The 22531-nt window shown below is 44.7% G+C and overlaps 1 protein-coding gene across 4 annotated transcripts in view; it reads right to left on the bottom strand.

Annotated features, from left to right (window-relative positions):
- Positions 1 to 1563: 1563 nt before the first annotated feature.
- AREL1 (apoptosis resistant E3 ubiquitin protein ligase 1) overlaps positions 1564 to 22531 on the bottom strand; it is a 42848-nt gene continuing 21880 nt past the window's right edge. For 2 of the 4 annotated variants that reach the window (XM_034993149.1, XM_034993150.1), the window contains exons 4-20: positions 21919 to 22145; positions 20812 to 21049; positions 16176 to 16345; positions 15752 to 15932; positions 15300 to 15547; positions 13548 to 13625; positions 12257 to 12398; positions 12004 to 12125; positions 10960 to 11035; positions 10073 to 10182; positions 9228 to 9407; positions 8933 to 9058; positions 7447 to 7576; positions 7300 to 7358; positions 5107 to 5196; positions 4549 to 4724; positions 1564 to 4442 (exon numbers count right to left, since the gene is read on the bottom strand). In XM_034993149.1, the coding sequence (XP_034849040.1) occupies positions 4340 to 4442; positions 4549 to 4724; positions 5107 to 5196; positions 7300 to 7358; positions 7447 to 7576; positions 8933 to 9058; positions 9228 to 9407; positions 10073 to 10182; positions 10960 to 11035; positions 12004 to 12125; positions 12257 to 12398; positions 13548 to 13625; positions 15300 to 15547; positions 15752 to 15932; positions 16176 to 16345; positions 20812 to 21049; positions 21919 to 22145 (2456 nt within the window). In that variant the 3' untranslated portion in view covers positions 1564 to 4339. The remainder of the gene's footprint in view (positions 4443 to 4548; positions 4725 to 5106; positions 5197 to 7299; positions 7359 to 7446; positions 7577 to 8932; positions 9059 to 9227; positions 9408 to 10072; positions 10183 to 10959; positions 11036 to 12003; positions 12126 to 12256; positions 12399 to 13547; positions 13626 to 15299; positions 15548 to 15751; positions 15933 to 16175; positions 16346 to 20811; positions 21050 to 21918; positions 22146 to 22531) is intronic. The other 2 variants (XM_034993151.1, XM_034993152.1) reach the window with 2 other exon arrangements.

The following is a 22531-nucleotide window of genomic DNA, read 5'->3' as shown; positions in this document are numbered from 1 at the left end:
CAATTTAGAATACCTGTGGGAAAGTCTTTGCAGAGAGACCTTATTGTCTTTGAATATGTCTTTGATTCATCAGATTCAGCATCAAGAATCTAAACTAGATCCTTATGGCACAATGATCTCAAACTTCTCTTTAAACTAATTGTGATGTGTAGTTAATTACAATAGAGAAATTGACCTTGGTTAGTATCTTATCAAGAGATCACACGGCCTCTTATTTTTCCCCTCCCCACTGTGACTTTTAGGACAGACTGTTTAAAAAGGGAATCGGTGCAACAATGACCATAAAAATCAAGATAATAGTTACCTCTGGAGGGGTGGGATGAGACTAGCTCTGCAGTGCTGTGACGTTTTATTTCTTGACTTGGGTGGTGGTTACATGTGTGTTTCCTTTATAATTATTTATTAAATTGTACATGCTTGTGGACCTTTTTTTTTTTATCTATGTTACATCTCAAAATAAAAGAAAAAAGTAAATTCATTTTTAAGTAAAAGTATTACAGAACACCTAGAGCTGTACTATTATGCTTGGGGGTCTATGTGAAGCACAAGTAGAGGCCCTGCTTCAATCCACCTGCCAGAGAAGCTCTACTGTGCTCCTACGAGAGAGAAGTGTGGCTGGGCAGAGGTCTGACGGCTCTCTCTGCAGTGGGCCAGAAGTAACAGTTCACGCGAGGCTGACGCTAGTTTTCAGTGTTAATTTGAGAACAATCCTACCGCCGTCTTGAGTCTTAAGAATAACTTTATGATAGGGGGCACCTGGATGGCTCAGTCGGTTAAAGTGTTCAGTTCTTGGTTCTGGCTCAGGTCATGATCTCAGGGTCCTGGGACTGAGTCCCGCATCGGGTTCCCTGCTCAGTGTGGAGTCTGCCTGTCCCTCTCCCTCTGCTCCTCCCCCTGCTCTCGCTCTCAAATAAATAAATATCTTAAAAAAAAAAAAAAAAGGAATAACTTTATGATAGGCTGAAATGAATCAGTGATGAATGTTCACGGCCACTCAAAGCCACAACAGCAGCAAGTGTAAAAGACGAAAGACTGTTAACCTAAAAATATGAAGTTAGAGGGACTGAATTTGGGTTTTCTAAGGACATCTCATATCACCGAGGAGCTTGAGGAGGTGGGAGTAGAGTGAATGCACTCTGAAACAGTGGTGTTCAAACTAAGATTCCAATTCACCAGGTCTGGGAGATGGGGCAAAAATCAGTATTTTAAAAACAATTCCAAAGGGTATTTTTTTTTTTTTTTGACTTTCCAGATTGGGAACCAATGTGTAATGACACCGTGATTACTTTCCCAGCAAAGCCAGGGTCCCTGCTACTTTTCCCTCTAGGTCCCCTTGGTTTTCTCCACCTTTGGTTGCAAAAGAATTGGTACAGCCTGCCACCCACAAACGTTTGAGAAGCAGTGATTTTGTCTGCCACGCCTAGCTCGCTTGGGAGGAGGAGGTGTGGAAATAAAGGTGACTGTACACAAACCAGAAGGCTACGTACATCAGTGAACAGTGGTTACCTCTGGATGGCAGGTGAATGATTTCTCTTGGGCTCTTTTCATTTCCAAATTTTCTATGCCGAGTTTCTTATATCAAACATTTAAATGAACATTTAAAAGACTCACGAGAACAGACATCCTCTGCTCTTGCCAAACTGGTTTCTTCTTCAGGAGCTGAGCACAAGCCGGTGTCCTGCACCGTGGCCCCACCTGGCATCAGGGACAGCAATGAGGGAAGGGTGAAAGAGCGAGAAGCCCAGGACGGGCCAGGGCTCTGCAGGTACACTCTACCCTGAGCTCATGGCTTCTGAAGGATTTACTTGGGGATGTGCAAAAACATTTCTAGATCTTTCTTTTCCTTCCCCGCCTCCAGTCTGAGCCCTGAATCGCCACTTAAAGAAGTCACTTGCTCCTTAGTCCTTTTCAATATTGATTTATTTACTGTACAAAATATTTACACTATCGCTGCAGCGGTCTGGCCCCTTTGCCTGGCCTGACGGATCTGCAGCAGCGCTTGGTCTCTAGAAAACACGCTGATGCTCTCCTTGGTGTTCACTCGGTGCTGGCTTGGTCTCCTTCCAAGACACTACAAGGCCAGCCGTTCACATGGCCCCCCAAGTACCTGGGCCACAGGAGCATAAATCAAAGAACTGGCCAAAATAAGAAACGTGAAATTCACAATTGCCCAAGAAGTAACAGGTATTCTTCCTCCTGACATGTTGTACCTTTTCCCCATACTGGCTGGTAGCACAGCAGGGTTAGAAAGAAAGGTAAAAGAAAAGGCCAAACAGGGCAAAGATACTTTGGAACAGACTTACGAGACAGAGTACACTGGAAGAATAGAAAACCACAACAGTACCAAAGGGTTTATGTTCAACCAAGACCCTGGGGCTGAGGCCCACCACAGGGCTGCAAGCTGCCACAGCCGGGCTGTAGTAACACCCAGGATGAGCCAAAAAGTGCTACGACCAGAGCTGAAAAGGACAGATCTCGCCAAGAAAATCAAATCGAGCTCCAGCATTGGTCTCCAGAGGGCCACTGGAGGGGAGAACGCAGAATCCAGAAGAGAAGAGCTGCCAAAGACAGCAGAACCAGCCCCTGAGCCCCCAGCTGGAAACCCCTCTCTAGGCCCGAGGGGCAGCATCATGTTTCCAGGGTGATGATGAAACTTGCCTGTATCTGTCCCATGGGAAAACGCTGGAGCAAGCAGCAGCACCTTGTCCTGGTCCCTGAGGACAGCAGTGACCGTGTGGCCTGGAGGACCCTGGCTGGGGGTGTCGAGGCCCTGATGCTGGATCCTGGACCCAAGAACGAGTGAGGTCAGCACCCACGCCAAGAAGGACAAATGACAACCGCAAAGGAGTGAGATCAGGCCGCAGCAGGAGCAGCTCAGGAGGGCTGGTTCCTCGTGGTCCCTGGGAACAGGAGGGCTCAGACAGGCTTCCAGGAGGCCGAGGCACGGCCACAAGCCCCGCCTCATCCCCGGACTCTGTGGACTTGCTGGTTTTGGCAGTAAAGATGGCTTGTAATCAGGGTTGAATGCCCCGTTGAGAATGGTAGCTTGCAGCAAAGCCTTCTTAAAAACAGAGATTCGGGAAGTTTATGAGATATTGAGTCTTGAAAATGGCTGCATTCAAATTGTCATGAAAAAGGATGGTGTGACTTACCAAGAGCCAGTGGCAGTTTCTCTTCAGTCACCGTGTAACAGTGAACCTACTAGATCGTCCTCCCTCCTCAGGGGCTCTTGCTGGCAGCTTAGAGAGGGAAGGAGGTCAGTGGGCCACTGGGTGTTTGCTGTCGGACCCCGCAGACCTGTGATTAAGCACTTCAGCCACTGATCCCTTTTCCCTTGCCTCAGTGCCGCCAGAGAATACTAAGCAAGGAGAGAGTCAGGGAGTCTTAGCATGCTATTCTTACTACCCCAAACCCTTGCTACAAAATTTTCTTCCGTAGAAAGCTAAAGAATCCCTAGCTCTTAGCAGACTGCATAAGGTGGAGCTAAGCGGCCAGGCCCAGCCACACCTCAGTGTATAGGACAAACTCAGGGACAAACATCAGTAGTCTTCCAGGCCAGCCAGAGGCCTAGACGTGCCCTAAAGGAAAATCATTTTCAGCACTGGAAGCTATGGCCCAGCTATCTTTCACATTCTTGGGTCTGTTTTTTCTCACTGGCTCAAACTCAAGAAAAAGCTTAGAGAGTTCTTTATGGATTAATGATCATATCCAGAAATGCCTTCAGGGAAAAAAGCTCCTTTTCCAGTTCTGACACCACAAAAAAAGATCCTTTTGTGCCATCAGTCCCCCTTCGAGGTAGACCAGTGGTGGACCTGAGGCCGCCATGGTGCAGAGGGACGAAAATGAGGACTGCTCATGTGGGTCACTTGCTATCTATGCTTCTCCCGGCTCCTGGTGGGAAGGGGCCATTGCCCTGTGCCCAGGAAGGACTCACGTCGCCGAAGGGCAAGTAATGCGGGCCGCAGAGGGACCTGTCGGGGCATCGGCACAGGAGGCTGAGCAAGGCGGGCCCCAGCCTGCTAAGGAAGCCGAGCCATTTGTGTAATCTCCCTCAGCTCCCGAGATCTTCTGAGAACCAAGTGAAGTGACAGCAGCGTGGTCCTCTTCTCATGAGTGAGCAGCTCAGACTCCACGCCGTGCCGAAGTGGCCGGTGGGGGAGAGGTGGAGGGGAAAGTGAGGGAGCAACCCGGCTCGTAGGCGAGCCAGTCCTCCAGACACGGGGGAGCATGCAGCAGCTTCTGGCCGATGGAGACGCGTTAGGGTCAGTGGTTGTCACGGTGTTAGGTGCACCCAGGTGCTCCAGGAAGCACGGGGGCCCGGGGGGTGGCAGGAGAGTGGTCAGAGCATGCCGAAGCCCTCGCAGCCCTCACTGATGGCCAGCTGCAGCATCCTGTGCACCTCTTCGTACGAGTCATATGTGGGGAGGCACAGCTGGTTAAAACTGAAGGGCAAGGGGAGAAGTGATTAACTCACACCACCAAAAACCCCGACCAGGGCTGGAAGAGCCTCCCCCACCAGGAGTGTGCCCTGGGCAGCGTGCGACCTACCACGTGTGCGCCGTCGGGAGCGTGCTGTGGGTCGGAGCGGCAATAATCTGGAACGAGGGACAGAGGGCGGCAAAACCTCCGGGTGGTAGCTGAGAGGAGCCCGTCGTGAACTGCAGCAGCCGAGCCAACTCCTCCTGGGTCAGACTGGACACCACGGTCCAGAACCACCTCATGACCTGGCAGGGAGAGCACAAGGTGGGGGTCACACTCAGTGTGCAGCCTGGCACTGGACCCTGGGGAAAGAGGAGGACAGCCGGAAGTGGGGGACACGGGTAGTGACGGTGAGAGCCGACAACTACTCCAGACATTTACCCTGTCACACCAGCAGCGGGGCAGGCCTGACTGGCTGGTTCTGTTTCTCGGCCTTTCTAATGTACCACTCCTGCGGCAGATGGCACAGCCGCCCTTAGGGACCAGGGCTCCCTTCTGCTTGGACAATCAGCTGTCTTTCCCTCGTGTACCATTTTTTTCCCCAGTTGAAGTGTCTGCCTCTCTGACTCTAAAGTCTTTCCTTGCCACATGGCACAAACCCAGTGAAAAGAAGTCTGGCCCACTTACCTTTTCTCTGAAATGCCATGAGCCGCCAACAACCACTGCATGGGCTTTGAAGTCAGACACACTGATGTCCCCAGTCCCACACATCAGCAGCTGGAGAAGACAGTCAGGTGTTACTAGGACAGTCGGAGACAAACACCCAATAAAAGGTCCAAAGAGCCTATGTTAACATGCAAAACATGGAATAAAGGAAACACCAGGAAAAAGACCAGAAGGTGAGATCATACATAATGCCAGAACTCTGCTTTAGGAAAATCAATTATAACAGACCAATGGTTCCTAACCAGTGTGGTTAAAAAAAAAATCCCACAGCTTTTAAAAAAATATTGTATATTATTGTATATTATTGTGGCCTTACCCTAGACCTGCTGAACCAAAATCTCCAGGAATGGGTTAGGAACTTGTGTATTTTGAAAAAGTTTCCCGTTACCGATGTGCACCTCTAATTTAGAACTACTGCTGTGTGGGGGCGCCTGGGCGGCTCAGTCGGCTAAGTGTCTGACTCTTGATTCCAGCTCAGGTCATGACCCTGGGGTCATGGGATCGAGCCCTGTGTCAGGCTCTGCGCTCAGTGGGAAGTTGGCTTCTCTCCCTTCCTTTCCCTCCGCTCGCGCACATGTGCTCTGTCTCTTCTCTAAAATAAATAAATAAATCTTAAAAAACAAAAAACAAAGAACTACTGCTGCAGATTATTTGGAATTGAAACAAAAGACAAATAGAGAACCAAGTATTGACTGAGACTGTTCTGGACATGGCCTAGGAATACCAGGAAGAAAAGGCAGGCCCCTCCCCTTTGATGAAAACCCCCAGCTCCATTTATGAATTTGTCAGATGGCCCTTCCTGTTTCCCAGGATCCATCCTTCTTTTGTGGATTGAACTTTTACCACCTTCTCTTCCCTGCCTCTACTTGGTCAGATAAATTAAAAAGTATACTAAAAAATGAGAAATTAATGCTATCAGAAGCCTGAACCTCTTGCTGATGTCCTAATTTGGTTCTGGATCCAGCAGGTGACTTAGCAGACTACGAGTACTCCTTCAATAGCTCTAAAGAATGATATGTCCTCATCAAGAGACAAGAAAAGCCCAAATTAAGCCTGAGGAGCTTTGGCTCCTTCAAAAAGAACCTGCTAAGCTAATGAGTACGAGTAGGGTGTGGAACAACTCTAAGAGACTGTGTCCTTTCTTCCTCCTCACTTTTACAAATTGTTACAAAGGTTATGCTTCATGATAAACCGAAATACAGTTGATGTTCCTCAGCCCAAAAAATAACAGCATTAGGTGACAGGTCTATTGGAAACTTAAGGGTGAGAGATGGAGCATTCATTTTGTTTGAATTTCATGTCTGAAGGTACAAATGTGACAAAAATCGCACACGACTTTGATTCTTGTTCTCAAGGCCAATTCAGTTAATAAGAATAAACACTGTACAAGACCACCAGAAACTATTTTTTGTTTTCTCATTTCTGAAGAGGAATCTCCTTATAGGAAACGGTTTGCAAAAACACACTCCTCATAAAGGCTGTGGCAAGTTGGAACCAATACCTTGCCATGTATGTATCATTTGTGAGCAACAGATCAATGACCACCTGATTTTATTTTTTGCCCACAACTTCTATTTTGATAATTACAGAATGGTATTCACCATCTTAGGTCCATTTTTCGGTTGTTACAGGGTCTGCAATAAGAATACATTGACTGTATAGTGTTGTAGCAAAAAACTGTGAAATTTGTCCCATCTTTTGGGTTGTCTCCTTCCCTGGAATGTAGCTCCATGAGGGCAGGGACTCTGTCCTATTCACTGCTAGCTCTCCAGTGCTTCAAACATCCATGTCTCCTGAACAAATAAATTCTATTATTCCCTTAAATCAACTTCAAGTGTCACAGGATTTACAAGGACTGTACACAATACCAGGTTCTTTACTCTTCAACCTGTATCACTAATACTGGATGAATAAATGACTATTAATTATTACTCTTCAAAAATAATTAGTTATTTGGTTTCTAATGTTCACATTCTAACGTTCTGAAAGCTGGAGACAGGGGCAATGCATGGAAGAGTGACAAAAGTGAAACCAACTCTTGCATGAAGGACTTTCCCACTGCATCTCACAACAGAAGGTGTAAGGAGCTGGTTCCTGTGGGCACACTCACTTACCCGGTCAAGAATGGGGGGTTCTGCAATTGTAAGCACTTACCTCAAGCTCGTTTTCATCAAAAATAGCCAAAAGGTTCTCAGGGACCAACTCATTCAGGCCTGAAACAAAGTGGCCGAGTTAAAGCCATACCCACACCATGGATTCAGGAGTTTTTAATCTCAAGGCCGAGAGTAGACGGGCTCTCACCTTTTAGGAAGTGTTCCACCTCCTCTTTCACTTGACTGGCCAGACGATATTGGGCCAATAAATTTAAATAGAAGATTTTATTTGCATTGGTGACTGGGGTTTGAGCTCCACCTGTCATGAGTTCTACAACCTGAAAGAAAAGGCAAAGACAGATGGGGGAGGCTGTGGATGGGAATTGATTAGATGACACCTGCCCGGTATGGCCTGTAAACCCAGCCACAGTCATGAGTTTCTGCGGCACACTCAACCTCTCAACACATCTGGTTTTATACAGTTACTAAGCTTCAGCGGTCCTACCACTGTTGCCTAATCCACTGGCTACTAGGGTATCGGAGGGAGTCTTCTCTGACCAGGTCAAACCACGGTGATGCAACAGGACGGTGTCATGGTTCCTTGTTAGCAATATGCTGATGTCTCTATGATCCAAAATTAAGCCCCTCATGACCTTTTCTCTTAAACCCCTGAGCTGATTTATCTGACAATAAATAAGGCCAGGTAAGTAGTGAAGAAGTCTTTTTAGATTTCAGAAATTCTAAGATGGGAACCACTGTTCATTTATCTTCCCAATGTGTTCCCGGAGGCCACGGGATTATGCATACAATGGTATCAGTGGTCACAATTCGTTAGTTGTTGCTATTTTGCTTTCGATGGTGTATTACTGCAACTTTACTGTCATCACCATCTGATACTATTTAACCCCATAACATAAACAGAATCAAATTTGCATCAGAAATGTTTTTGGCTGAGGTGACTGGGTGGCTCAGTCAGTTGAGCGTCTGCCTTCAGCTCAGGTCATGATCCCAGGGTCCTGGGACCGAGCCCCACATCGGGCTCCCTGCTCAGTGGGAAGCCTTCTTCTCCCTCTGCCTGCCTGCCTGTTTGCCTACTTGTGATCTCTCTCTCTCTCTGTCAAATAAATAAATAAAATCTTAAAAAAAGGAAATGTTTTTGGCCAAAAAGAAAATTTTTTTAATTAAAAAAAATTTTTTTTAATTAAATTAAAAAAGAAATGTTTTCGGCCAATAATTTTCTAGTAAAAAAGCCGAAAAATACACAGGCACAGCGTTAAAATAGGAGTTACCTATTTCACGACCACTTAAGTTGAGAAAGGTACTGCCGTCCCTCCCAAAGCTGCTTGTGCAGGGACACTTGATTTTCACTCAGTTCTTTTTCTACTGGGAAGTAGGAATGGGTGGGCTATTTGGGTACATATGTCTTTTGCTCCATCATATGGACCAAGATCATCACGTGTGGGATGCAGTGTCCTGATATGGTTGCCACTAGCCTCACATGCCTATTTACATTTAATGAGAATAAAATAAAGTGAAAAATTCAGTTCCTTGGTGAATAACCAGGCACATTTTGGGTATTCAAAGACAGCACAGATTAACAACATTTCCATAATTACAGAAAGCTCCATTAGGTAGCCCTGCTCCAGAGGAGGCCGGGAACCATGGGACCCACAGGCTTTGGTTCTCTTTCTCACCTTATCCAATTGACCTGATTTGTTATATTTCTCTTCTGCAAAGACCAGCTCCATCTCACTCATGTCATTGTTGAGGATGAAGCAAACTTTAGATTTGTAGAATTCTGGGTCATCTGTTTCAAAGTACTGAGAAGACAGAAAGAACAGAACGTGATGACTCTTACCCAGAAATGAAATCTGTAACTGTTTGGAACCATTTACCCCTTCAACCTTAAGAATAATGAGCTCAGGGCGGAGGGATTCCAGAATTAATGGCCAGAGTCCTTGGTAAAAAAATGTATACCTAAGACTTTACCTTGTAATGCATACGTAGTCCTATGATTTGGGCCAAAAAAGAGCGGGTGAAGCGAGCTCGGACCAGTTGCTTGTAGGCTCCTCCTAGAGAGGACTCATAGAGACACTTGCCCACCAGCCGCCCTGCAAACTCATACATCTTCAAGCGCAGATGAGCGGGGCGATTAGGGTTGGGATGTACCTGTCAAAGAAAGAGATTAAAAGGCTCTGGGCCATTTTTCTTCAAGCTTAGTTCCGGAAAGACCCTCCCCATCAACTCTATCCCAAGGTAGCAAGAATTTCAGTGTTAGAATCAAAGAGTCATCTAAATGACATTAGTTATTCAGTAGCTACCATGAGTAATTTAGAGTGACTGGAAGATGGAGGGCAAAGAGGGACCTACAGTAAGTAGAAAAATTTCACATTAAGTTTGTAGTCCCTGGCTGAGTATAGAAGTTAACCAGTGGATGATGTGATACCTTTACCCTAAACCAGAACTTCTTTCAAACAAAGTCTACTTCTCTACTCCGATACCTCTGCCTAGTCAAAGATCTAGTACAGAATACAATGGCTTTAGGTGTGGTTTGAGAAAGTGGCCTAATCATTATAATAATTAGCAGATAGCCACTGCACTATATTTTAGTCAAATACTCATCTATCTGCTTCTCTTATTTTACAGACGAAATAATAAAGGCAAAGAGGAGGGAGGCAATCTAATTTGGGTTCATATTGTCAGTATCAAAATTAAGAAAAAGACACAGGTTGTCAAATTCCCAGGACAGTTTCAGGATCTCAAATCCTTCTTAGACTATCCATTATAACACAATTGACATTTTCCACCCACCCATGAGGAAGTCATAAACTCACTAATGCTTGGTTGTTGTCACTGAATCGGGTGAAGAGTTGATTGGTGGTATCAAATAGTGCTTTGCAGATGAGCTCAAACCATTCCCGGCGAGGCCCTCCCCAGTCCAGAGCTGAAAAGTATAATAAAAATAAAATGTGGGGTGCTTTGGGTGGCTCAGTTGGTTAAGCATCCAACTCCTGACTTCGGTTCATGTCATGGTCTCAGGGTCATGAGATCGAGCCCCGAACTGGGCTCTGCGCTCAGCAGGGAGTCTGCTTAGGATGCTCTCCCTCTCTCTCCCTCCTCTCTCTGCCCTTCCCCCTGCTGGCACACGCACTCTCTCTCTAAATAAATCTTAAAAAAAAAAAAAAAGCGATTCTGACCTACCACCTCTTATCACTTGTGCTCATCGATTCATCGTTCGACACTCTCCACCTTCCTTCCATCCCACATTAGTGTTTCCCCACTCCCCTCACCCACATAAACGGTGGCTTTTTTTTTTTTTGAAATCCCACCCCTTTCTGTAGGATTATAGGATTCAAGATATTCTACTCACTAGGTTAATGCCCCCTAGTATGGAAACACAGGAGATCAGAGGTCCCAGGAAATGGACATTTCTCTTGTTCTACAAGGTTACTTTCCCATCCGGTCCAGACTCTTGGAGCTTACCCGCCCTCCCCCCAGTTCCCGTGTCTGCGCTCTACAGCTCCACCAAGCCACCTGGCCTGACAACACCCCCTTTTCTGCTTCAACTCATGACTTCTTTTTCCTTTGGAAAAATATGCTTGGGCAGGGGCAGGGGCAGGGGTAGGGGGTATATTTTTGTGATTTGTGTAGAGCAGGTAAGGAGGAGGGGAGGAATGGGGAAGAGAGTTAAAGAAAATGAACATAAGCTTTTAAAACTGACCTTCTTCATCTTGGAAAACCACTTCAAAGTTCTTGCTCCAGTCTGAGATGGAGAAATTCCGAGTGGCTTTCAGAGACTGAAAAGCAGTTAAGGGAAGGAAACTGTCAGAAGACCGGCAGGCATCTCTTGGGTGTTAGAGACAAGAACATTGCCACTGTCCCTTTAACTGTTAGTATTTGGAGGAGATACAGTACTCATAAACTTTAATCATATCATTTCATATTTAAAATGCACACATCTCCGGAAGAAATTTTAAGATTTTAAAAAACAATTTAATTCATCTTTACACTGTTGCTTTGTTGGGAAGTTGAAGTTTTTTTTTTTAAATGTTCATTTTACTAATGAGAAAACTCTTACATAAAGAAATAAAAGGACTCAAATTAGTAAGCTGTCAGCAAGAGAACCAAGGAGTCCTGGTTTTCAGTGAAGCACAGCGTCCACTGGAACTCTCTATCCCCAAGGCTGCGTTCAGACAGGGAGCCATGCCACACGGACAATGTGGCTGAGAAAAGGGGTTTCCAGTCACACCTACCAGAGCCAAACATCACAAACACTTTCTGGACAGGGACCAAGGCTTCTCATTCTTGAGGAATGCGAGAGCTATGCCAGTGTCTGCTCGGTGGAGACAGACACACATCAGGTGTTCCTTTTACATCAGACCAGAGTGACAACAGAAATCATTTCCTTTTAACCCAACAAAAGCTCTTCTCTTCCAGGGATTCAAGAACAAGAATGCTCTTCTGTAACAACTGCTTCTACCTCCCCCACGGAGAAGTTCCATGAGATGGTTCAGGAACTAGCTCAGTACAGATTGTAAAGCCAATGTGTCAACTAGTCTCTCCCCTCAGTCATATGTCTTGAACAAATCCACCCCAAACTTAGTAAAATCAGACACAGAGAAGAGCAGTCTTTAATAGATATGTTTAAAGAGAAGACAAATTTGGGTTCCCTAAGAAAGATGACCTGGAGGATAAAACCAAACACCAAAGAAGTTTCTAGTTGCAAAACCCTGACAACTGATGATGGAAATGAAACTTTACGCACCGATTCCAACAAGGTATGTCTGCTGACCTTCAGGGTGACTTTGGAATGTGGTCTTTTCATATGTACCTGCCGAAGCTCTCGCTGGAAGAAGTTCACCTTGTCCTGAAAGGTCTCAGAGCCTCCTGAGGAGTAAAAAGATCCATCATGATGACAGCCTCATTACAAGACATCTGTGCAGCCCACCCCGCACCTTCAGATGCCCAGGGTGGCTGGGTTCGTTGCCTTTCCTGTCGGAATCCCTGTCCAATCTTACCTATATTCTTATGGAGGGAGCGGATGAAAGTGGCTGCTAGAATGTTCCTCTCCTTACAGCTAAGCTCCACAGGTGGTTGAATGCCATCATCTACCACCAGTGTGAGGAGCTTATGAACAGGGTCAGGGCCAAGGTATGAAAACTAACAAAGGAAAAAAAAGAAGGCGTTAATCTATAAAACCCTCAAATCCAGCAAAAACTTTCCATATCCCTAACCTTCGGTACCAACCAATAAACAAATTAAGCCTGTCTTCTCTAAGTGAGCATCTCCTAGGAGTATATTGCCTTGGTTTTTTTTTTAAGATTTTATTTATTTATTTATTTATTTATTTGACAGAGAGAGAGACAGAGAGAGCAGGAACACAAGCAGGGGGAGTGGGAGAAGCAGGCTTCCCGCGGAGCAGGGAGCCCGATGCGGGGCTCGATCCCAGGACCTTGGGACCATGACCTGAGCCGAAGGCAGACGCTTAACGACTGAGCCACCCAGGCGCCCTCGCCTTGTTCTTCATCTCAGTGTTCTATAATCCAATTGTACTTTAAATTATTTGAGTCACAGAGACTGGATTTAGTGAGGATCACAGGCAACACTACAGCCCTCCTAACATAAAATGTAAGAAGGATGAAGGCAGTAAAGATATATAAGATACAGGGGTACCTGGTGGCTCAGTCGGTTAAGTGTCTGCCTTGGCTCAGGTCATGATCCCAGGGTCCTGGGATCGAGCTCCAGGTTGGGCTCCCTGCTCAGTGGGGAGCCTGCTTCTCCTTCTGCCCCTCCCCCTGCTCGTACTCTCTTTCTCAAATAAATAAATAAAATCTTAAAAAAAAGATATATAAGATACAAATGACTACCTGATGAGGTTGGGCAGACTGGCTGGAGGAAAGCAATTCACTTTTAGATTTCAAAAGCTCAGAGAAGTTAAAACAAATGTTTTTAATACATGAGAATGCTCATTCTAAAAGAGTTTACTTCAGCACACTGGGAAACCAAGTTTGGGCCAGAACTGCCAACGCCCTCTCCATTAACTTAGTCTCAGTGGCAAAAGATAACTGTTGAAGAATTCTGACTTGCTACTAACTCCTGTTTCTGTAGGCATGTGTCCCTCTAGAACTTCTATTTTCTTCATGCCATGTTGTGAGGAGAAAAGGACCCTTTCTTGATTTGGCAATGAATCCTGTGTGCACGATAAGAACTTCCAGAAACACCAAAAGCCCTTCTAGTAAAAAAGAAAAGGCGGAAACATTCCAGGGTTGAAGTCTCCTCAGCATGAACCAGATGTAAGGTCCAACTTACTTTTGTTCCTGGGCACACTCGGAAGGTATAAAGGCGCCAGGGAATGATTTTCAGGTAGAACTCCTTCACTGAGAATTGCTGGAGGACGAAAATACAGAAAAGGAAGTGAATGATAAATAGAAAGGGTCTATTGGGGTATCATAATAAAAAAATCAGAGTCCCTACTCCATTCCTCATAACCTTTTCCCTATAGGGACAAAGAGGATAGTTTTTTAGTACTAACATCAAATCAATAACATCAATTCTATCTTAAAACACGCAAATCAAAAATATTACTCTGACAATGCAATTTCACATAGAGACATTTCATAATTTTAACATTCAAGTTTCACCACCATTTCTAAATGTCTGAGATCAGGTTTTACTTTAGGAGTAAACATTTCACCTAGAAACTATCAAAATCTCCCTCTGTTCAGCTGGGTGCTGCTCAAAATTCCTCAATGGACAGGAGATACCAATGGCCTACACCCACTGCTTTAACTCTATTAGAATGGTACCAAGGATCTGTCACGGGAGGGCAGGTGAGGGGTGGGGGTATGTATGAAGGTGGTGGTGTGGGTTCAAACAAAAAAGTTCATAAAAATACGTAAGACTAAAGAAGGGTCTCTTTATACTGTTATAAAAAAAGGAAAAGACAAAACAGTAACTTTTAATTTAAAAATACTGTCATCTACATGTATAGATCAGGACTTTTTGATTTTTAAAAAATTCTTCATGAAGAAAATTTCAAACACATACTAAAGAAGAGAAAATGGTACAATGAGCCCTAACAGTTATCACTTCATAGTCAATCTTGTTTCATTACCTCACCCTGGCCCTCATTCCCATTCCCCTAGTCCAAAGTAGGGCTAGATTTTTAAATGATAAATGACACGTAGCAAAGTCTGAAGTAGAACGAAATTAGTACTCTGTTTTGGTTATGAGATTAAAGGGATGTAACAGGATGTTTCAAGAGTTCTTTTTTTCTGCGATCTGAATGACTAAGCAAAATATAAACATTAAAAAGAAAATTCCTAACACAAAGTGCCTCTCAGCTCAGGGGCCTTGGGAGCTCACCTCCTTGCCTCTGCCAAAATTTCTCTATTCCAATCTTGTTGCCTGATAGTGACATGCATCTATTGTGGTTTCACAAAGCACAGAATGAAAGAGCAAATTGTTTCAAAACAGCATAAAGGGCCAACAGTAATTTTTATACCAGCGAAAAATTTTTAATGGTCAAAAGTAGCTTTCTTTAAAATTCTAAGAGCCATGCCTTGAAAAATCTTCCCAGGAGTAATCAAAGACCACCTCTGGTGCCTAAAGCACCAGGGTACGCAGAATCTCTAGAGAGAGTTTTCACCTCGTCCAAGCCAAACAGGTGCAGCAAAAGAGGGGGCACAATCTGCTGCTCAACCTTAAGTAGCCTCTCTTAGTATCCCAGAAACCCTACAAGTCAATGATCTTGCCCTGATTCTCACACTAATACTTTGTGGTTTTTTACCAACGGCCGATTATATGCAGGTTCAGGCAGGGGGATTTTGAGACAAGAAATGGGAGGTCTAGGGCCGCCTGGGTGGCTCAGTTGGTTAAGTGTCTGCCTTTGGCTGAGGTCACGATCCCGGGGTCCTGGGATTGAGCCCTGCATCGGGCTCCCTGTTCAGTGGGGAGCCTGCCTCTCCCTCTCCTTCTGCCCCCGCTCGTGCTTTCTCTCTCACACGCGTGCTCTATCTCAAATAAACTCTCAAAAAAAAAAAAAAGAATGGGAGGTCCAACCTTTGGTGACACATAGCAGTACACCTTCTTTGGTTTCTTCACCTTCTCAGGGGTCTGGCACTCAGAGGGTGAATCTTCATCTTCCTCCTCCACAGCTGTAGAAGGCCGGCGCTGGGAGGAGCTCATGTGCATGGGCGGAAGGTGCCAGGGCGTGCTGGTACAGTTGGTAGCATTATAAAGATAAGCCTCAAAGTAAATGCTCACTCCTGAGGTGGACACATTGCGTTCAACAATATTCTTCTCATTCTCTGAAGTGTAACAAGGAACAAGGTTTTAAAGTAGGAGACGGGGGAGAAAAGAGATGACCTATCACTAGACCTTTAGTCCACAGGACTCTAAGCCAAGTTTGGTTCAAATAGCAAATGTGTGTGAGGCTGGGCTGAACGATGCAGACACACAAAGAACGAGTGGTCTGGGAATGGGACTAAATCACAGCTTTTCTTTCAACTCACCACTTAGGACAATAATGTCAAATTCACCATTATTGATTGGCTGATTTTGGTATGAAATGCAGGCATGGAAGCAGCCACGAGAATGCAGGGTGAGTCGCAAGAACACCTGGCAGGTCTGCCTGTTGGATGTCACTGACTTCTCAAACGAGACACCAGTGCTCTCTTCTTCTTGAGGACCGAGCTATGGGAGGAAAACAGAGCATCACTGAACATATAGAATTGTCCCTACTGCATGGCAATTTACTTTTTACAACGAACTTTCCTATCTACAAGCTGATCTAAGTTTCATAATTACTCATGAGATGGGCACTGCCAGACGAAGGAAGGACAGCACAGAAGTCAGGGTGGAGACAAAAGGAAGTGAATGAGAAGGGGTGAGAATGACAGAGAAGGAGCACACAGATGAGGAAGGGAAGCTGCTTACCTCATGGATGGACACACCGTAATTGTGCTCATCTCTCAAGGATGCAGAATTGTTGGTAGGGTTGTCATACTCATCTCGGGGCACTATTTGAAGGGTGTGTGGCTGTCCACAGGTCAACACCAGAGTAGAAAAATGGCACACTATCTTGGTCTTGGAAGGAACCACCATTCCTGGAACAGACAATGGAATCTAATCCTTAGAGGGGGGCTTTTCAGAGCACAAAGATCTCCTCAATCAGTGAGTCCCAGGGAGCTGGGCCCCACCCAATTCCTAGGGATAAACACCACCATTAAGAGGACGAGAAAAAGAAAGATTCATTCCAATAAACTGAGGGACTCATTTTCACAAATTTCCAACCAATGCTGCACTAAACAAAATGAGAAAAGGACTCACAGGAAACAGAACTGAGAGTTCCATAGTGCCTACAGTCCCACTGGGAACCTACAAGTGAGGCAGGCCTCAGAAATAAGTGCTAAACAACCACAAAACAAAGAAACAAGCAAAAAAACAAAAAACAAAAAAAACCCCTGAAACAGGTGCAAATCTAAGGACAAAGGTACAAGACTCCTATGTTGAAAACTACAAAATGCGTATGAAAGAAATGAAGAGGTCTGTATAAAGTCAGAGGTTACCATGTTTATGAACTGGAAGATTCAACATAGTAAAGATGTCAATCCTCCCCAAGTAATATACAGGTTTAATACCATTCTTTTTTTTTTTTTTAAGATTTTATTTATTTATTTGACAGAGAGAGACACAGAGAAAGAGGGAACACAAGAGGGGAGTGGGAGTGGGAGAGGGAGAAGCAGGCTCCCGGCAGAGCAGGGAGCCCGATGCGGGACTCAATCCCAGGACCCTGGGATCATGACCTGAGCCGAAGGCAGATGCTTAACGACTGAGCCACCCAGGCGCCCTGGTTTAATACCATTCTTATCAAAATCTCAGCGAGAGTATTTGTAGATATAGAAAATAGTGTTCTAAAATTTGTATGGAAAGAGAAAGGATCTAGGGTAGCAAATAACAATCCTGAAAAAGAGTAAAGTAAGTTTACCCAATTTCAGGATTTACTGTATAGCCACAGTAATCCAGATTCTGTAGTACTGATGGAGGGACAGACCCATAGATCAATGGTACAGAACAGAGGACTCAGAAATAGACCCCTGCAAATATGCCTAACCTATCTTTAACAAAGGTACAAAAAAAGGGCAATGTAATAGGGGAAAGATGGTCTTTTCAACAAATGGTGCTGGAACAACTAGACATCTATAAGGAAAAAAAAATCTTGACACAGTATACAAAAATTAACCAAAAATGGATCACAGCCTTAAATATAAAATGTAAAACTTCTCGGGAAAAAAACAGGAGGAAATCTTCAGGATCTAGAACTAGTCACAGAGTTCTCAGATACCTAAAGCATGATCCTTAAAAGAAAAAATTAATAAACTGACTTCATCAGAATTAAAAACTTTTGCTTTGTGAAAGACCTTGTGAAGGGGATAAAAAGAAAGGCTAAAGATTGATAGAACAGGGGTGCCTGGGTGGCTCTGTCAGTTATCAGGTGATCAGGCCATGATCCTGGAGTCCCGGGACCGAGCCCCACATCAGGCTCCGTGCTCAGCAAGGAGCCTGCTTCTTGTTCTCCCTCTGCCCCTCCCCACTCATGCTTTCTCGCTCTCAAATAAATAAATAAAATCTTAAAAAAAAAAAGGACAGGGACGCCTGGGTGGCTCAGTCAGTTAAGCGTCTGCCTTCAGCTCAGGTCATGATCCCAGGGTCCTGGGATCAAGTCCCGCATCGGGCTCCCTGCTCCGCGGGGAGCCTGCTTCTCCCTCTGCCTCTGCTTCTCTCTCTCTCTCTCATGAATAAATAAATAAAATCTTTAAAAAAAAAAAAAAAGGACAGAACATATTTGCAAACTATATATATAACAGAGGACTAGTATGTTGAATATATAAAGAATTCTCAATAGTAAAAACCAAAAACATCCAATTAGAAAATAGGCAAAAGGGGGCGCCTGGGTGGCTCAGTCGTTAAGCGTCTGCCTTCAGCTCAGGTCATGATCCCAGGGTCCTGGGATCGAGCCCCGCATCGGGCTCCCTGCTTGGCGGGAAGCCTGCTTCTCCCTCTCCCACTCCCCCTGCTTGTGCTCTCTCTCTCGCTGTGTCTCTCTCTGTCAAATAAATAAATAAAATCTTTAAAAAAAAAAAAAGAAAGAAAATAGGCAAAAGACATTTCACCAAAGAAGATACACAAATGGCAAATAAGCACATGAAAAGATGTACAGCATCATTAACCATTAGGGAAATGCAGATTAAAACTACCACATCTTTGGGACGCCTGGGTGGCTCAAGTCAATTAAGCATCTGCCTTTAGCTCAGGTCATGATCCTAGGGTCCTGGAATCAAGCCCCACATCGGGCTCCCTGCTCAGCAGGAGGCCTGCTTCTCCCTCTCCCACTCCCCCTGCTTGTGTCCCCTCTCTTGCTGTGTCTCTCTCTGTCAAATAAATAAAATCTTTAAAAAAAAAAATACTAAGTGTGTAACTACCATATGACCCAGCAATTATATTCCTGGGCATTTACACCAAAAGAATTGACAACATATGTTCACACAAAAACCTGTGCATGAATTCTCATAGGTTTATTCATCACAGCCCCAAACTGAAAACAACCCAGATGTCCTTCAACTGGTGATGGTTAAACAAACTATGGTACATTCACATTGTGGAATACTTCTCAGAAATAAAAAGGAACCAACTACTGGTACACTCAACAACTTGGCTGAATCTCCAGGGAATTAGACTGAGTGAACTATAATTCCATTTATTAAAGATTTTATTTATTTTATTTATTTGAGAGAGAGAGAGAGAGAGAGAGCACAAAAGTGGGGGGAGGGGCAAAGGAAGAGGGAGAAGCAGACTCCCTGTGGAGCAGGGAGCCCCCTGTGGGGCTCAATCCCAGGACCCTGGGATCACGACCTGAGCTGAAGGCAGATGCCTAACCAACTGAGCCACCCAGATGTCCAATATAATTCCATTTATATAACATTCTTGAAATGACAAAATTATAGAAATGGAGAAGAGATTAGTGGGCTGCCAGGGGTTAAGAAACAGGTGGGTGGGGAAGGGAAAATATGTGGCTATAAAAAGGCAACATAAGGATCCTTGTGGTGATGGAAATGTTTCGCACCTTGACTGTATCAATGTTAATAACCTGGCTGTGATATTGTACTTTAGTTTTATAAGATCTCACAACCATTGGGGGAAACTGGGTCAAGGGTACACCAGATCCCTCTGTATTATTTTTTAAACTGCAGGAGAACTACAATTATCTCAAAATGAAGAGTTTAATTTTAATTTAAAAATAAAAGGCTGAGACATATTGTAAGGATATGAACTGTTCTCCACTGGTGGCAAGGAGGTGGGGTGATGATAATTCCTGTGGAAAGGAGTCTGTGGGTGAGTCACTGAAGTAAAGGAGGAGATACATGGGGAGGGATGTGGCTTGGGAGCCACCTTGTCCACAGCCTTCCACTGTTATAAGAGAAAGAAAACTCAGGACCAGTCAAGCAAAGATACACAAATCTTCTTAGGGCTCCTCTTCTTATCGTTTGACTCCAAAATGTTCCCAAAGTCCTCTCATTTCTGTGGATACCAACCTGGCCAGTACTTAACGACACCCTCAAAAGGAAACCAAGGCAGGGCACACAGAGCAGACAGGATGGTTAACACACTAAACAGATTTGTTGCAGAATCAGAAGTCAGAGATTACACCTTTAGGCTTCAAAGTCGGTGAGCATCTATTATCTGGCATAAAGGATATGAGTGGGGAAAAAAAGTAAAGAGAGAGGTCTCAATTCTTAGATATCAGCAGTGTGGGCAGACACTCAGCCATGAGAAGGAAAACACATACGGGCAGTAAGGGTGGAGTTAGGGTCAAGGGGCTTTTACTTGAAAAGATTTCAAAAATCAGAAGAATTTACCTTTTGTCTATTCTGGCACCCATACCCCTTAAGAACTTACTAGGATGATGACCCAGCAATTCCACTCCTAGAGAAAATAAAACCGTACGTCCACACAAGAACTTGGACACAAAAGTTCACAGCAGAATTATTCACAGCAGCCAAAAGCAAAAACAACCCAAATGTCCATCAGCTGACAAATGGATAAATAAAAGGTGGTATATCCATACAATAGAATGTCATTTAGCAAGAAAAAGAAATGAAGCACTGATTCAAGCTACAGCATGAATAAACCTTAAAAGCATTATGCTAAGTGAAAGAGGCAGTCACAAAAGGTCATATATTTTATGACTACACTTATATAAAATGTCTGGAGGAGGCAAATCTACAGAGTAGGTAAATGGTTACTTAGGGATGGGGAGGTTTGGGGTAAATGGGGAATGACTGTTAATGGGTACCGATTTCTTTTGAGGGTGATGAAAAATGCTCTAAAACAAACTGCAGTGCCGACTGCACAACTCTAAATTTTTAAAACCATTTAACTGTATATTTTAACTGGACGGATGATGTGGCGTGTGAATGAAATCTTAATAAAGGTGTATTTTTAAAAAGCAAGAAAGAAACATACAGGAAGGAAGGGATGGAAACAGGGAGGAAAAAAAGAAGAAAGAACATACCAGGCTGAAAAATCTTATAGTAGGGACTGTAGGCCACGTTTAATCCACCAAGCTTCACCGAGATTTCGTAACGCCCCGCCCTGCGCACAGTGAAGGCCACCTTGACCACGTTGGAACTGGGCTCCTGGAGGACTTCCTGGGTCACTGGAATTTCCACTGCCAGCTCGACATGAGAGATGTGAACTCTCAGTCCCACCGGCCGATGTGCCGGGAAAGGCTGCCCGTTCTTGTAGAATAACTGCGATGGGGGGAGACGAGGGGCACTTGTTAGTGAGCAGGAGGAGACAACTGTTTCCCACCTAACTCGAGAGAGTGTGGGGAGGCACGAGGTAGCTGGCAAATCCCAGTACCCACTGTTCCTACAGTCCTCCCCACAGACACAGAGAGAAACGCCACACCTCAGAGAAAACACCGAATCGTGAACAAATTCTTAACTTGTTCAGGAGACAGAGATAAAAGATACTGCTGAATCCATTTCAACTTGACATTTCTGAACCACAAATGCTGTCCCCTCTGTGTACCCGCCCTTCTTACTCTATTACCACTGCTCACCCAAACGTGAAGGTAAGTCAGTGGGTGCCACTGGCGCTGGGTGAGCTGAAGCACCAGGCAGGGCTGGGGGAGTGGGGGCAGGCAGGCAAACTTTTCTGTAAAGGGCCAGAGAGTACATATTGTGGCTTTGTGGGTCATACACAGCTACTCGACTCAACTGTGGTTAACTATTAAGTGTAAAAGCAGCCCACAGGCAATACAGGAAGATGAATGGGTATGGCTGTGTTCTAATAAAACTACATTTACAGACACAAGAGGTGGGCCTGATTTGGCCCCTCAGGCCATAGTTTGCCAACCCCCAATCTATAACACCTATTCTTTCTGGTGATATTTTTCTTCTTTTGAAAAAGTAACATTAAGCTTTATGCATCTTCAAAGCTAAGCACCTACTAAACCAAAATGATAAATTATGACCCTTCCAGATAGTAACAATTACTAAGTCCCTAGGAATGACTGAAAAACAAGGAAACATGTTAACATTCTAGGCCAGCACTACTCTGGAAAGCAAGTGATTCAGAAAACCCAATGGGTATGGAGACAGAAACATTCCCTTACATGCACTCGGAAGGCCATGCTGTGGCCCACCTCATAGGGGTCCTTCCAATCCCAGGAGACTTTGCAAGACCGGGGATCCAGGTAATTTCCCCGCACGTAGTCATAAATAGTCCGGTCCCCTCTGCGCTCACGGTCCTCATTCTGGAGGAAGCTGACTACGCGTGCGGCAAGCTCAAAGAGGAACTTAATTGTGAAGAAGAATGCAACCACAGACACTGTGATCCCACCTATGTAAAAGAGAACACACATACCACCTGCCAGTTATACATCAGAGCTTCTCATTGTGGAAAAGGCCAGTCATCTTTCAAAAACTACAAGAAGTCAGGATGAGAGAACAAGACTTCCAAAGAAACATCGTAGTGGGTCACTACCTCTGTGGGTGAAGAGAAGAACTTCTAAGATTTTTATTTATTTATTTATTTACTTATTTATTTATTTAGAAAGCATGCGCAAGCAGGGGGAGTGGCGAGGGAGAGGGAAAGAGAATCTCAAGCAGATGCTGTACTGAGCGCAGAGCCCGACCCAGGGCTTGATCCCACGACCCTGAGATCATGACCTGAGCCGAAACCAAGAGTCAGATGCTTAACTGACTGAGCCACCCAGATGCCCCAAA

Source organism: Mirounga leonina, unplaced genomic scaffold (assembly GCF_011800145.1).
Source record: "Mirounga leonina isolate KUSES-001 unplaced genomic scaffold, KU_Mleo_1.0 Mir_82, whole genome shotgun sequence".
NCBI lineage: Eukaryota > Metazoa > Chordata > Mammalia > Carnivora > Phocidae > Mirounga > Mirounga leonina.
The sequence above is the reverse complement of the archived record's forward strand: the minus strand, read 5'-3'. Positions and strand labels throughout refer to the sequence as shown.